The sequence below is a fragment of the Fundulus heteroclitus genome, unplaced genomic scaffold (genome assembly GCF_011125445.2).
Source record: "Fundulus heteroclitus isolate FHET01 unplaced genomic scaffold, MU-UCD_Fhet_4.1 scaffold_49, whole genome shotgun sequence".
Classification (NCBI taxonomy): Eukaryota; Metazoa; Chordata; class Actinopteri; order Cyprinodontiformes; family Fundulidae; genus Fundulus; species Fundulus heteroclitus.
This window is the reverse complement of record NW_023396912.1, coordinates 802,655-819,175: the sequence shown is the minus strand read 5'-3', so window position 1 is coordinate 819,175 and position 16,521 is coordinate 802,655. Positions and strand designations below refer to the sequence as shown.

General features: G+C 42.1%; 3 protein-coding genes across 6 annotated transcripts in view; 1 reads left to right on the top strand and 2 right to left on the bottom strand.

Moving 5' to 3' along the window:
- The window catches only part of LOC110368142, a 192,741-nt gene that overhangs the window by 150,763 nt on the left and 25,457 nt on the right, over positions 1-16,521 (bottom strand). The gene's annotated exons all lie outside the window — the stretch shown is intronic.
- Positions 180-8,706, top strand: LOC105921892 (platelet glycoprotein Ib alpha chain). The gene is made up of 6 exons (XM_036132270.1): positions 180-1,234; positions 1,881-1,976; positions 2,055-2,246; positions 4,904-4,999; positions 5,135-5,314; positions 6,368-8,706. The coding sequence occupies exons 1-6, from the start codon at positions 1,067-1,069 to the stop codon at positions 7,844-7,846; spliced, it is 2,211 nt and encodes a 736-aa protein (XP_035988163.1). The 5' UTR covers positions 180-1,066; the 3' UTR covers positions 7,847-8,706.
- Positions 9,288-16,344, bottom strand: LOC105921890 (zinc finger protein 624). 4 transcript variants are annotated; one of them, XM_036132315.1, is made up of 4 exons: positions 16,104-16,344; positions 11,081-11,496; positions 10,637-10,709; positions 9,288-10,576 (listed from the first exon to the last, which is right to left on the bottom strand). In XM_036132315.1, exons 2-4 carry the CDS (start codon positions 11,399-11,401, stop codon positions 9,612-9,614), a joined length of 1,359 nt encoding a protein of 452 aa, XP_035988208.1. In that variant the 5' UTR covers positions 11,402-11,496; positions 16,104-16,344; the 3' UTR covers positions 9,288-9,611. The 4 variants fall into 4 exon arrangements, with proteins under 4 accessions (XP_035988208.1, XP_035988207.1, XP_035988209.1 ...); XM_036132314.1 differs by having other exon boundaries at positions 9,288-10,583; positions 10,644-10,709; XM_036132316.1 differs by having other exon boundaries at positions 9,288-10,553; positions 10,644-10,709.

The following is a 16,521-nucleotide window of genomic DNA, read 5'->3' as shown; positions in this document are numbered from 1 at the left end:
CGCAGGAGCTTTATTAAAACATTGACACTACTACCACACATCAAACACTTCATTAGGAGTCAAAAGCACAGAAATCATTTACCTGTTGTCACAAAACTCAGTAACTCTGAGGAAGATTGCTTCAAAGCAATTCCTCCCAATAACTCCTCAGTTATCCACAGTCCCTGTGGCCAGGTAAAAGCAGCTCATTTATAATTCAGCATCTTAAACTTTCCTCTGGACTGAGCAACTACCAGAGATCTAATTTACTGTCTGATGATTTAAAACCCGACAGCATGACTAATAGAGCAGAAGTTATTTAGAAAGTTTAATCAACTAGTTTTAGGTAAATACTGATGGCTAAGAGACGGCAGCAGACTTGGAGAGAATAGCTCCAATACATAGAATGATCTCTGTAATAAATAAAACTTATGGCATGGAATATCTGCATATAAATAAATATGGGTAATATGGAAACATTTATTTATTTCAGTAACTCCTCTCTAAGTGAAACAAATCATATAAAGTAAAGTTTTCAAATCTTCATTTCTGGTAATTATGATGATTTTCTGCTGCCGGCGACTGAAAACACGACGTTCAAGATCAGCATATGGTATCAGTCTGCATTACAAATACAAATAAAGTTATATCAGACCAATAAAAACATTTTCACAGAGAAATGTGGACATAGAGACTTTTTAAGTGTTATTTTCAGTAAGGTTGTTTTGGGCCTCCTGAAGACACCCGGCTGTCCTCGGTGCTCAGAGGGAAGCAGCAACATCATCCCAGCTCAGATGGGACAGACCAGCGCTGGTCATTTCCTCTTTAAACTGGTGGAACTCGTCAGCGTTTCCTGTTTGCTGTTCCTCAGCCTCCAGCTCTCTGCTCTGCGGTGAGAACAGCAGGAAGTTTGGTTCTGCAGATAGCTGGTGAAGCTCCTCAGGACACAAACTGAAGAACCTTATCTCACTTCCTGCTGCAGCAGCTGTGGGTCACTTCCTTCACAGGGACAAAACCCAGACTGCCCTGAGGTGGAACTCCTTCAGTTTTCCTCAGACACACAGAGACCTGCTCTCCCTGGCTCACCATGCAGCGCCTCCTCATCCTCCTCCTCCTCCTCCTCTTCATCCAGGCAGCCACAGCCTCCTCGGTGCCTGGTTGCCGCAGCGACAGGGACAAGGACCACCGGTCCAGGGAGAACTGCACAGCAGCCGGGTTCAGCAACATCCCAGCAGGACTGGATCACAAGACGCAGGTACCGTGATCCAGTTGTCTTACTGGGAACATCTGGAAACATCTGGAAACATCTGAAAAATGCATCTGAGACAGATTTGACAGCTAGAAATGTCTCTTTAGGAAACTATTGTTACTGTAAATACTGATAAATGTTCTAATATCTGTGGAGGAGCTGTCATTACATGAAATGATATGGTTTAGTTTGGAAGTGGTTATAAGTCTCAACATTTCTGTGAGGAAACAGGAAACTGTGTTTTAGCCGTAAAAAACGGCTCCAACAAGCCTTCATGATGAGTTAGAGCATCACGAAAACAAAAGGATGAAGGGTTGGACATGATAACAGAGGTTCTGTTGGAACAATACGAATCAAGAATCTTCTAATCTACAGTCTGATCTAAAGTTAGCTCTAAAGAAACACCAAGAGTAGAAGATATAAATAAATATTGAACAAAGGAAATTAACTATTTGAAACAGGCAGGAAATAAAACTCCATCTTAGTTGTGTCGTCTGTGGAGACGTTCTAACCAGACGGCATCCTCTGTGGAGACTTTAGGAGGATCTCCATAACGACGAGAACAACTAAATGATAGTCATTGAGCCAGGTGATATAAAGATAAGAGTAAATCTCATGATGTTAGTATTTTATAATGATTTTATTCTTTCAGGTTCTGTTGTTTCCATACAACCTGTTCTCCACTCTGTCCTGGACCTCCTTCCAGATCTTTACAGGACTCCATGAACTCGACCTTACAGCCAACAAGGTCTGTGGCACTAGGTAGACATAATTAAACAGCAGATCTAAAAAAAACACATTAAGTGACGTACGTGTTGTTCTCCAGGTTCCAGAGGTGACCCCCGGTTCTGCTCCTGTCCTGCCCAGTCTCAGTGTCCTCCGGCTGGGATCGAACCTCCTGACATCCCTCTCTGACAACTCCTTCGCAGCCTGTCCTGGTCTAACTGAGCTTTACCTGGAAAACAACTCCATCACATCTCTGAGCGACCACGCCTTCTCTGGGCTCAGCAAGCTGGAGGTCAGCATGTCAGCATGGCGCTGTCGTAGAGTTCAGAAATAACCAAACAGGAGAGGAACTGAGCAGAGGGGGGCATGAAAACAGCTGATATGGTCCAACTTTTTAACGCACATGGAGATCTGCGTCTCTGTGAAACCAAAACTAAATAGTTAGACGTTAGGAGGTAACTGGGACAAGGTTTGGATCCACCAAGATAGCTTTATAAGTTTGGATTCAGAACTTTTCCTGACATTGACTCTAGAAACAATGACACAGCAGCTCTAAGTGCTGACAGTGCAATCCTGCCGCATCAGGTACTAAAGGAGAGCCATCAAATACAAGCCATTACAAAGACAGGAAATAGACATGAATTTGGTTACTGATGAGCATTTTGAGTTCATTGTCCTCCCAGATTAACACAATAAGTCTGTCTCCTGCACTTAATGGTAAATTGTTCTGTAGACTCAGGAACCATCCAGGTTCTGTCCCCAGTGAGAGCAGATCAACAGGAACATGGATTGGGACGGTGCAACCATATAGAATTTAAGCATTTGGACCAAAAAAGAACAAATTCGTACTGAATAAAAGTTGTAAAGTCCAACAAGACAAACATTGAGCAGTTTAAACCAAATTTTATTTTTCAGGAGGAGTTTCAAGCCGGATAACTTTACCAGCTGAGAAGAATGGTGGCGATAGCATCGTGTTGGGGGATTGTTCTGCTACCAGTGGATCTGGTGCACAGAACAAAGTGTTTGCTTTAATGGTCCACCTCAGAGAAACAGCTGGATGGTTGAAAAAGGCACAAAGTTGGGCGTTCCAACAAGAAAATTATCCTAATCGCACTTCTGAGCTGGTTTTGGAATGGATAGAATAGTCATTAAGCTTCTGGAAATGTCTTCACCAAGTCTTCAGCTTCATTAAACACTCATAGGCTATGGTTAAAAGCCCGCTCTGTCTGACGACAACAATTAAAATGAATCACATATCCAGCCAGAATCAAACCAGAACATTCAGCACCTTTCCCACTAATATATCTGGGATTTAATAACCCAGGATTTGTTTTTCCCAGGTAAAAGTAAGCCCAGGGAAGTTAGGTGAGATTCCATTGCCCCAGGTCAATTGTGTAAATCAGCATAATGAATACTGCACTTCACCTTCAATCCAGCGGGTGGCGGTATTGAGTTATTTGGGGTCACGCGAGGCTCAATTCTAGGATCTCTGCTATTTTCCCTATATCTCATGCCCACTGGCTTTTCATTGTTATGCTGATGATATTCAGGTTTATGTGCCTCTAAAATAGTATGAAGAATGCTGCATTCAAAGTTTGAATCAATTTCTTGAGGAATTAAAGGCATGGATGGCTTTAACTTTTTAAATATGAATGGAAATAAGACTTGGGTCATCAATTTTAGTTTAAATGCCACTGACATGTCTTCCTCTTGCATAAATTTCGGACCTTTGGCAGACTATAGAAAGCGCAGTGGGTAGCGCTGTTGCCTTGCAGCAAGAAGATCCTGGGTTCGAGTCTGACCCTGGGTCTTTCTGCATGTGCATGCATGGGTTCTCCCCGGGTACTCTGGCTTCCTCCCACAGTCCAACAACATGACTGTTAGGTTAATTGGTCTCTCTAAATTCTCCTTATGTGTGCGTGAATGGTTGTTTGTCCTGTTTGTCTCTGTGTTGCCCTGCGACAGACTGGCGACCTGTCCAGGCAGCTGCCCTCAGGTCAAATGATAAATTCAGAATAGTAATAATTCAAAGTAAAGAATAGTATCAGACAGCATAGTGTTAAATCCATTGTTATGCTGATGACTCTTAGCTATATTTATCCATAAATCATGACAAATCCAATCAATTACTTCGACTACAGTCATGTCGTGATGACATCAAAAGCTGGATGACTTTAAATTTCCTGCATTTAAATTCATTAACTTGGCCTCTGGTAATAAAGTAAAAAATCTTGGTGTTGTTTTCGACCAAGACATGTCATTTAAATCCCATATTAAACAGGTTTCCAGAGTTTCCTTTTTTCACCTCAGGAATATCGCCAAGATTAGAAACATTCTGTCCAGGAGTGATGCTGAAAAACTGGTCCATGCATTTGTTACTTCAAGGCTGGACTATTGTAATTCTTTACTATCAGGAAGTCCACAAAATGCAGTTCAAAGCCTTCAGCTGATCCAAAATGCTGCAGCAAGAGTTCTGATGAAAATCAACAAGAGGGATCATATTTCTCCAATTTTAGCTTCCCTTCATTGGCTTCCTGTTAAATCAAGAATAGAATTTAAAATTCTCCTTCTAACGTATAAAGCCCTTAATAATCAAGCTCCATCATATATCAGAGCTCTATAAATCAGCTCCTGGTGGAAGAGTGTCTTGCTTTGCTTTTCACAACTCGACCCCTTCAACAATCCCGGGGAGCTGAAAGCTGAACCATACTACCTCAGACAAGGACCATTTAACCATGAAAGTTTTTATTAAAATGCACTTCAGGTTTTTTAAAAGCAATGGAAAACTGCCTCTTGTTGATGGATTCAACAAAAAGAAAGTGTAAAGGGATGTGATGAAGGAGGTTCAGGAGGGAAGTTTTAAATTTAGCTGGTTGATGATTGGAGATAACCAATCGATGAACCTCGTTCAGACGATGGAGGACTAAAAACTGTGTGTCCATCTTGCAGATTCTGGATATGACGAGCAATCGTATCTCCACACTTCCTGATCTCATGCTTCACCCTCTGCCGGCCATAGAAACGCTCTACCTGGAGAAAAACAAGGTGGGCAGCTGCACCTCACTGATGTTGAAAGGTGCTGATGGTGCTCACTACAGTCTGAATGGATGAGGATTGTGGCTGTAGGTGGCAGAGGTGTGCCCCTCTCACCCTGTAGGACATGTCTCCCTGTCTTCTCAGATCAAGCTGATGCCTGATGATTGGTTCAGCCAGAAGGAAGAGGTGCCATACCTCTACCTCTCAGACAATCCCTGGGTCTGCTCATGTTCCCTGGATTACTTACGCAGATATCTGGAAGACTATGAGCTCAACGTCTACGTCCGAGATGGCCCAGAGATCACCATAGATGGACTGAGTGTGGTAATGAGCTTTTTTCATGTTCTTTTCTTGAATATGGTCAGGGTTTGGTTTAACATTAACTGCTAACTGGATTCTTATGGTATATGCAAATCTATCTTGTCTCCTTACCACCTTTGCCGTTTGGGACCAAATCATAAATGGTTCTGGCCAATCATGTTGCAGTATTATAGTTTAAAGCGGGGGATGCAGCTGTGATGAAAGAGCTACTTAAAACATTTTCATTTGATACCATGATTAGCTAAAACTAACCTTTGGTAAGCGGGCAGTAGGTGTCGATTCGCCCAAGGTTCTTTCTGAGAAAGGATTTTATAAAAGCAGGTCCAGATCCATAATGTGCAGGTTAGGTTTAGTTTAGCTTGAAGAGAATCTCAAACGAGGTTGTTTCTATTGCAGACTTTGATTCTTTTTTTGTGATCAGGGGGTTAGGGTCTCAACGAATTTCTATCAATTTTACTGCAGGTCAACTTTCTGCTGTCTAGTTTGGCAGGGCTCAAACAAACAAAGAAAGTGCAACTAGATCATTCAAGAGGCACGTCTCAACACAAGATGAGTGTAGCTGGTGTAGAAACGTTATATTGTAGAGTTCATTATTCATAATAATGCAGAAAGCCTTAATTTAGCTGGGATGGTCCCACCAAGATCCAGCATCCATTCCTCCAGGGAGTCCTGGTCATGATACCATCACCAGCTTCTTTCACAGGGTCAGACAGTATATTTAAGTCCTGTTAAGAACTATAGTTTACTATATGAGTAACCTTTTTTGGGGGGGTGGAAGGGGGCTCGGTTGAGTGGACTCTCCGATAACTGTTGATATAACTTTTGTGAATAAACTTGTGGACTAACTCAACGATCCTCTACTGAGAGCTACCTTGGAATCAGTACTCTTCCTGCTGCGCCCCTCTGTGTGAAAGAGTGTATGCAGCTTACTAGGCAATCTCTTCAGATAATGTAGACGTACGCAGTTCAGAAGTTTGGTCAGGTTGTGTGTTGTTCTAGTTGCTTTGACGCATCTGTAACTTAAATACCATTTCATTGTAATGTTTCTGTTCTCAGATTTGTGACGCTCCACAGCGGCTCCAGGGGAAACCTCTACTAACCTTGGAAGAATCTGATCTATGCCCACGTTCAGCAGAAAACTCACGGGGAGACTCCAACTTATTTTCATCCTTTCCGGTTACATCCGTAGCTTCAGACGCCCCTTCTACTCCTGAACCTACACTGGCTCTACATACCAGTTCAGTTCCTTCTACTCCTGAACCTACACTGGCTTTAGATACCAGTTCAGTTCCTTCTACTCCTGAACCTACACTGGCTTTAGATACCAGTTCAATTCCTTCTACTCCTGACCCTACACTGGCTCTACATACCAGTTCAGTTCCTTCTACTCCTGAACCTACACTGGCTCCACATACCAGTTTGTTTACTTCAAGCGTTCCTCCTACTCCTGAACCCACGACTACTCAATACATGACTTCTGTGTTTCCAGAGAAGCCGCCCACAATCTATGACAGAATGGTGACATGGTCCTGGTATCAAACCTTCACCAGTCTATCTAAAACGTCATATTATTCCAGGTCTGAAATAAAAACAGAAAGCTCATTTGTTGGGTCGTTCGCCCAGACCACTCATCTGATTCCTGTGACTGCCCGACCTTCAACAACAGCCTTTAGAACGACTACAAGTAGTCCTTTAACCAGGAAATCAACGACAGTCCAGACTATCCCAGCAGCTACAAAGACAACGAGCACAACTGTGACGTCTCTTGTTTCAAACCAGTCTGCCGTCATCAGGCAGCATTTTAAAGTTAGTTCTGCAGGCGTTGGAGCGGCGTTCTGTGTCTGGCTGTTTGCAGGATTTCTGGTGCTCTGCGTGGCATCCGGAGCGAGTGTCCTGGTGACCGCGGTGAAGCTGATCATGTGGTACAAGAAGGTCTACAGGCCGCTGAGCCTCACATTAGCCAGAAGGCTGAAAGACAGGGAAGCAGTAGCTCTGTTAATGCGGAGTAAGATGGAAGAGAACGCGGTGGTAGGAGATGGAGGAGTGGTGGCGCTGTACCGCTCTTTGCTGTTCGTCCATAGAGAGGGAGGAGACATAAATGAGGGGAACAAGGAACAGATTATTACTCTAAAGCTGGCAGGAGAGGAAACAGGGACGGAGGACAGAGTGTACAGGAAGACCATGTACCGGCTGTTAAGCAGAGAGGAGGAGATACAGGGATGGAGGGATGTTGTAGAGGAGTGCCGGGTCTCTGCAGACGATAGAGGTGGGAAGAAAGAAACCAGGATGGACAAGGAACCTGCAGGAGGTGCAGGAGGAGTTTCTAAAAAACGCTACAGCGTTATTCTGCGAGAGGAGAGGGAGGAGAAAGAGGGCGAGCGGGAGGAACTGAACTGGGTGGTGGGAGGATGGGAGGTGAAACGAGGAGCAGAGGGGGGTCCAAGGAGCAGCTGGGGGGAGTGGCTGTCATACTATTTACCCAGCATGCCATGGGGACTCGCTGTACCGTCTAAGGAAGAGGCAGCAACGCAGTGATGATACCAAGTTGGAATCCCTTTACTCTGCTGTTTTATCTTTTTTATTAAAGTCTTATCTGATTATTCTGAACCACATTAGCAGAGACAGGCATCCAGGTGTCCATCAGGGTTATTATTAGTTCCATTATCAGCAACTGTGTTCTGAAATAACTTTCATTTTCAAGCTCCTCTCTGCACGGCTCTTCTCTATGCAGATGATACTGTCTTATATTTCACTGTAGCCAAATTAAGGCTTTAGATAATCTGCACATCTTTCAATATTCACTAGTTAAAATCAGTGCTTACAATAGTAGTGTATGCTTCTACTAACGCTTAGTCCAGCTATGCTCATTGTAAGTGGTAAACGGTTTGTACTTTTATAGCGCTTTAACTAGTTTGATAACACCAAAGCGCTTTACACTTCTTTTTTTTTTTTTACATTATTTTACATTGTACAATTATTATTATTCTTTTGTCTTCTGTTTTTACATGGAGCCTTTCAACATTATTTCACTCAAATGAACATTGTGAAAGACAATGTCTATGTCTAAAAAGGCTTTTCATCCCCTGTTCGGTGTCATCGCATAGAAAGGGAAGTCCTGCAGTCTGACACACAAGGCTAGAGCTCTGTATTATGTATCCAATGTTCATGTCTCTCATGGCAGAGAGACATACTGAGGCGTTTGACATTAGTTTAAAATATTAAACTAATGTTTTTTATCATGCCTGAATTTAAATAAACCTTTTACCCTTAGATGAATGTGTAATTATTTTTATTTCATTGCATTAAAAAACAAGAACAGTGTAACTTGGCTCTTTGGTACACTGGAAGGGTTCTATTTTATTTAAAAAGCATAGTTCTATTCGATATAAAAAAAATAAAAACTAGAATGCAACATGTAAATGGAACTTTATGCACTTTTTGGGTGACTAGTTTCACTACACAGGCAGCTAGCACTGATGAAAAGATGACCAGAAATATTGATGTTAGAAATTCTTTATCAGGAGAAGCATCCTTTTCATTTGTTATTCAAAATAGGAATTGCTTTTGGTATTTGCGTTTTTGTTTTAATTTCTTCCCATTACTCAAAATAAATTTAGGTATTTAGATGAAAAATCTGCAGAACTTGAGTTTTGTATCTGATTACTGCATTAATCATTAAAAAAATAAATAAAAATCAATGGGTGATCAAATAAAGAAAACAACCATTTGTGAGAGTCCTAACAATTTATGCTCCAGATCTTTTATTATTGTTGTTGATTAGGATTAGCTGTGTACTGCTGTGCAATGTTGCCAGATTGGGCTGGTGTCCACCTTGGCCTGGGAAAAAAAATGTGGACTGCTTTACACATCTGGTGAGTTTTCAGGAATATTTCATTGGTCAATTCTATCAAAATAGTTTTAATTGTTTGATAGTAAAGTAAAAAATTACACATCTCAACAATAAGACGTCTTTAACTCGTGTCAATAGTTCCTTTATTTTTGAAACAGAAGCTGTAGAACATAATTTAGTTATATTAAGAATTTAGAGAACACAAATAGTCAAATTCATATAATTTACATGGAATCCAAAACTCAATGTAAAATTAGCTTAACCAGGAGTCCTAAAATCCACCAACCAAGTTTCTTAGTTGTCACCATGTGCTTTTCAGCTTTTCTGAGCGCTGAACTTAAATGTACTTTTACATCTCTGACTGGGCCAACGTTTACACACATTTCTGTTGTACTGCCCCCCCCATTTGCAAACTATTGTTATTCACTGTTACAGCCGGAAACTTTGTTTTTACTCAGCCTCGAGCTGCACACTTTCTGTCCCTTCACAGCTGTTTGGTCTCTCTCGAGTGTGGATTCGATGATGCACCTTTAAATTGGATGTCGTTTGAAAAGTTGCTCCACAATGGTTACAGCTGTATGGTCTCTCTCCAGTGTGGATCCGTTTATGCACAATTAAGCTATCGTTTCTTTGAAAAGTTGCAGTACAACGGTCACAGCTGTAGGGTCTCTCTCCATTGTGGATCCGTTGATGTCTCTTTATATCAGCTTGGGATTTAAAAGTTGCTTCACACTGGTCACAGCTGTACGGTCTCTCTCCAGTGTGGCTCAGTTGATGTTTCTTCAAAACAGATTGTGTTTTAAAAGTTGCTTTACACTGGTCGCAGCTGTATGGTCTCTCTCCAGTGTGAATCAGCTGATGTTTCTTTAACCTCCATTTAGTTTGAAAAGGTGCTCCACACTCCTCGCAGTTGTACGGTCTCTCTCCATTGTGGATACTTTGATGTATCTGTAAATGATACGTAGTTATAAGAGTTGGTCTACGCCTGTTATAGCTGTATGATCTCTCTCCAGTGTGGATCCGTTGATGAATCGTCAAGCTAGCTTTTCTTTGAAAGGTTGCAGCACACTGGTCACACCGATATGGTCTCTCTCCAGAGTGGCTTCTTTGATGTACCCTTAAATCATACGTTCTTTTAAAAGTCTTTTCACACTGATCACAGCTGAATGGTCTTTCCCCAGTGTGGATCAATTCATGTCTCTGTAAACTAGTTTTAAATTGAAAGGATGTTCCACACTGGCCACAGCTGTATGGTCTCTCTTCAGTGTGGTTCAATTGATGGATCTTCATATAAGAATTTGTTTCAAAAGTTGCTCCACACTGGTTACAGGTGTATTTGCTTCCCCAAGTTTGACCAGGATCCTTTGCTTTAGACGAAGTTTGACCATGAACCTTTCCTTTATATGAAGTTTGACCATGAACCTTTCCTTTTGATGAAATTTGACCATGAACCTTTACTTTAGACGAAGTTTGACCATGAACCTTTCCTTTTGATGGTGCTGTTGGTGCATTGAAGGTTTCACCAGTCCGTTGATAGTCGTCATGTTCCTAAGATCACAGATAGGGAGACATTAATGCTGTCTTACAGCTTCATGTTAAAAACAATGGCCACTTTTTTTTATATTTTTAAGACACACGTCTGTCATATGCAAAATATGCACACATCTGTCCTAAAGCGATAAGGTAAGAAGACAAACATAACTTAAACCAAAATGACTGAATCAGTGTTAAAAGCCAAAGATAATTGGGGCGTTTTAAAGAGAGTATTAAAACCCTAACAAAGACCAGTTCCACAGCTAAAACTAAAACTACCCATCTACTCTCAGCCCCCCTAAGTGGAAGACACCAAAGTAACTCTTAGTGATGCCCTGTTAGTCTATAAATCCCTGAATTAGTTAGCATCTAAATTCAACACTGACCTGTAGATCACTGGGACCAGACGAGGCAGCTGGGTCGGTCCGGTTTGTGGTGTTCAGAGGGTGGAGGTCCGGTTCTTGGTCCTGGTGTTCCTCCTGATGCTCTTCAACTTTAACCTCTTCATTCTGCTCCTGTTTCACCTCAAAGGTCATCTCAGTGTCCTCCTCATCCTCCTCCACCTTAATTTTCAGCTCCTGGTTCTCCTCCTTCTTCACCTCAATCGTTATCTCATGGTTCTCGTGGTTTTCCGTCTTCACCTCAATGTTGATCTCGTGGCTCTCCTGCTTCACCTCAATCTTCATCTCAAGCTTCTCCTCCATCATTCTGCTCCTGCTTGATGAACTCCAGAACCTCTCTGGTCTTTGGTTCTTCTGATTCTTCAGCTGAAGCTCTTGGTGGAGATGTTCTCAGCTGTACCCTGTTAGAGACAACAGCGGATCAGGTTGAAGGTTTCTTAGACGTTTAGCTAATTTAAGAAAGAAAGTACACCCACTGTCAGGGTTTGAACCATCAAGACATAAAACAATCAGCTCTTTGCAGGGCTCTAAGATTATTAAAATCCACTTCCTTCCTATCTAGTGTGATTAAGACATCTGATTGGTCCATCTGGATATCTGACAGCGTCCTGTCTCTGCAGCCTCATATTGCTCAGATCTGAAACTTCTCAGCTTCATCAGTCAGAGGCAGCGGTGGACACGGCTCACCACGTCGTCACTAACTCATATTCCACAAACTAAAATATTAGCTTCAATACTAAACCACTCAATAAGGAATTTAGCAGAAGCTAACGCTAACCAACAGTAGTTGCGTCTCCAGACAAAAAAACATAAGGCGCACGATGAACGATTGAGGGGATAGTCGTTTTAGTTTAGGATAAATTACTCTAAAATATAACATTTCCACCCCAGCCGAAGCATTGCAGAATATTCTCTCCCTCTGTGCCCAGCAGCACCTAAAAACTGGTGTGTTGGCGGGAAGCAGGTACGGACATGGACTACCACTTTGACTCAGCCAGCAACCATTGGTACAGGGAACGTCATCAACACTGGTGTCACAGTACTTTGACCACGCCTCATCACATCATCATGCTGCATGTTCTAGTCAGGCATCATGAGGACGCGAGATGTGACGCGCCTCCTTTAGATTTAAAGAGACAGCACCAAAACGAGTTGCTCTCAGACGAACCTCAGAGCAGAGGTAAGAGAGGGGAGCGTGGGGGTAGAATAAAGGTGTGGACTGACATCATTTCAGGTCAAAGCGAGCTCACTGAAGAGAAGCTTTGAGGGAACACTCTGCTTTTCAGGCTGAGAACAGCTGAGGTGCCCGCTGGACGCAGCTTGTAGCCAAGAGACGGCTGAAAACTCTCTCTGCTGACAGCCGCCTGCAGCCTGGGAGTCAGCGCAAAGTCAAAACGTATAAACATAATTTCACTGCGGTTAAAAGTATTTAGGGTTACTGACTTGTTCTCCCATGGCTGAGGCACACAAATCTCATAAAGCTGAAAATTTTAACTGCACGAGGCAAACTTTGGAGTAAAGTTCCCTCTCCGCCTCTCTCTCAATCACCGTTTCACCGCTGCAGACTAAAGCAGAGGAACTTGTTTTATCACTAGTTTAAGCAGATGTGTGATCCAGATAGTTATCCCGGTCAGGGTTTCCTCTATGTATAATTGATCGTGGCCACACCAAAATAAAAGCTGCCACACCTTCAGAATGTATTTTTAAAATAATATGTTAAAACACTGTAAAGCGTATGATATAGAACAGCTACTGCATATTTGCACACTTATTCTAATTATAATCAGAGTGTAAAATGAATTTAAACACCATGAAATGTAAAAATGTGCATTATTTTGAAAAAACCAACACGTCCAGCTTTTGTCCATCTCGCTGCGTAATGAAGCTACCGGTGGCCACTTAGTGCTGCGCTGCTCTCCGTAGTGAAGGAAAGCTAGAGACGACAGTCCAGTGTTGCTAACTTAGCAACTCTATTAATAATTGGTGACTTTTCTGAACCTACTAGAAACTTTTTTTAATTCAAAAAACGTGAAAGCAGCAATCTACCTTTACTGTCACAATACAGCTTCAATGAGTCCCTCCCTATTCCCTCAGCACTGTCTCACAGGCAGCTGCCTCGTCCTGAAAGTCATGCATGCAGTCTGAGCAAACAGAGCAGAGAGGAGACCTGCTCCATCTTCACATTGCTGATGTACAACGCAGAGCTGCCGGTGATACCACCCTGGATTATAAAGCAGGATATAAATATATAGTTTTTAATCTAGTCTCATTTTTCCCCCTCTCTGAAGCTGTTTCAGTGAAATAATTACCCGATTACAACACAGGTTGATAAAAATAATACATTTTATTTCAAGCACCTTTCAAAACACTCAAGACTGTACAGGTAAAAACAATAAATGGTAAAAGCAACTTCGTCATAATTAAAAGAAAGAACACAAACTACACACAGGAAAGTAACAGAAAATCAAAATCATAATCACCTCGTTCAATGCTGCATATTGAATGAGGTGACGTTCATAAATGTATGCGTAATAGTCAAATTAAAGGGTAATGCCAACGGTGCTGCATTGAATCTTTTTTGCATACATGCATGTGGCAACGAGTTGAGTCTTAATAGGTAGTGTAACACCAACTTTGCTCTTCTAATACAGTTTCACTCTACATTCTACCCATAGACAGCTCCATCCATGGCAGCATGAACACCTTCACTGCTAAAGAAATTATTAAAAAAAGTTATTGATATATATTATTTCAGGATTTTTCCTAAAGTCAGGCCAACAGACAGATTCCCAGACCCTTTTCCTGCTTATCCCACCACCCGAAACACCAAGATAAAGTTAGTGAAAGACGTACGATACCAAAGCACCAGCTTTAATTAATGTGTGATTTGATACATCACATTTTCAATACATGTACATTAATGTCACATGAAACCAGAAAATACATCCATGTCACTGGTAGGAAAGTGGTTCAAGCAAAAGATAAAATAAAACCCCTTCCTCTCAACGGCGCAGACTGAACGGCGCAGACTGTCGCTCACAGGATACCAGAATGGACGCTTTAAGACATTTCCTCCATTGATTTCCAAGAAGAAACTCCTCATTTCTTTGCAAATTAACAGTGAGTTTCCAGATTCCTGTCCGTGGTTCAGGTTCAGGCGATAACCACAGAGGTTCCATCTGTTGAGGCCGAGATGTTAACGCAGGTTCATTTAGGCCGTCCAGCAGCCAATCAGACGGTTTCATGATGACCGCCAACATGTGGGCACGCTCCACCCATAAATAAACACATAAATAACCGTAGTTTCTCAAGGATAGTACGGTAAATCCTAAAATCCTGATTTTATAAAATGTTCTATGTTTGGAGGTAGCAGAACATGTTGATGTTTAAAATAAATAATTTCTGTGAGATCTAAATGACTTCCTGAGGAGGGCCTTTCTGGTTCATAACTAGCTTTATGTGTCGTATTCAGTTATTACTCACCTGCTTTTTGCAACTCAAAGTGCGTCAGAAAGATTTAATTGTTTCGTGTCTCTCATCATTCTTCTTCTGGCTGAGAGAAAACTCTGGCTTTCTTGTCAGTTTGTCCGTCGTTATCTTGAAATAAGTTCACCGCCTTGATGTGCGACTCATTTAAACGCTTTTCTCCCGTCTTCTTTGCCTTAATGTCGGAGTATAAGGTAAAAAAAAAAAAGCCTCATCAAAAGCTTCCAGTAACGCTGGGAGCTTCTCCATCACCTCCATTTCTAACGGATTAGCAGAAAACCACATATTCATCGTCCACAGCTGCAGGTGTCAGAGTTCTGGGCGCCCCGCTGTGTGTTTGGAGAAATGTAGCGAGAAATGACCCTTCATGGCACCCGTAGTGAAATACTTACACTCCTTAGCAGCTGTAAATCCCCCAGGCTGCAGGGAAACCCATAGACATCATATACGTAGACGCGTCATAGGGCGCAGGTTCGCACGTCAACGTCACCGCCATATTGTATGTGGCAGAAGAAAGTTGAGTTCTGTTATTGTGAACGTGGATCAGAGAAGATGCCTCATTCCTGTGCTGCAATAAATACACACACACACACACACACACACACATACATATACATACATACATACATACATACATACATACATACATACATACATATATATATATATATATTTGTGTGTGTCTATATGTTATGAGGATCGATTTGTTAAATCTAAACATTGTTGTCTTCATTATTTCATAAAACCGTGTCACTTGTGAACCTTTAGGAACAGACTTTTTGGGGGAGTATTAAAGAGGTAAAATTAATAAAATGAGAGAAAAAAGTCCTAGGTCAATAAAGTAAAAATAAACAAACAAACACAAAAGTGATAATGTTATGATAAAAACATCATATCATGAGAATTAAGGGGGAACATTTCCAGAATAATCACAGTTTGCAGAATTATTTCACTCCTGGAGTAGGCCAGGTTAGATTATTTTAAATATTTTTATTCTTTAGGAGAATAAATTCAGGAGAATGAAGCTAAAGGGATACGAAAATAAACTTGTAATATTACAAAAAAAAATACTATGAATACAAAGTATATTCAGAGATTAAAGTCCCTCTGATACTGTTTAAGTGACTGAGTAACTGCAGATTTGCCACATTTAAGATGGCGGACGCTCTGACGCATCGCAGCAGAGGCAGAACCCGCCCAACGACGCGTCTACTCTTTTATTATGTCTATGGGGAAACCCTCCTGATGGAGATCGACGTAACACCGGCATGAAGGAGAAACAGCGCCTCCCTGTGGAGGAACCCGGCATCACCGAGGGCAGCTAAGCGGGGTCCTCCGGCTCAGCTACAGCAGCTAGCAGCTATGCTAAAGGAAGTGGGTTCCCCTGTAGACCGCCAGCAGAACCTCCTACTGAGCGAACGTGTCCAGAGCGGGTCCCGCTGAGCGAAGCTGCTGAGGTCCAGCTGGGCTCTCAGACCTCCAGCCTGTCGGAACCGAGCCTTAAAGACTCCTTTGGACTCACCCGGTGCAGCTTCCAGCTCCGAGCCGTGGGGGAGTCCCGCTTCTCCTCCGGGTTCTGGAGCGGATCCAGCGGTCAGTCGGAACCGGGACGCCTGCTGGACTGGATCCTGGTTGGGTGTGGTTGGTTGTGGACCGAGCGGTTCGGATAATTGGGGGATAAATTAAAGAACCCAACAGCAAACAGTGGAAACAGCAGCTAACAGCTGATTACCGGAAATAAGAATGATTTCTCTTCTTCGTTGGTGTCTCGGTGGTTGGGAACCAGCAGGTTGGCGCATTACCGCCACCACCTGGGGAGAAAACTGGATCCTTTCAAACGTTGGCTGATAAATTTGACTTTTTGAGGTTATTTTAAGCAAATCAGTTAGATCCAGTTTAACAGTAATTCTGCTCAGCTTTTTCTTTTTTATTCGTACTTC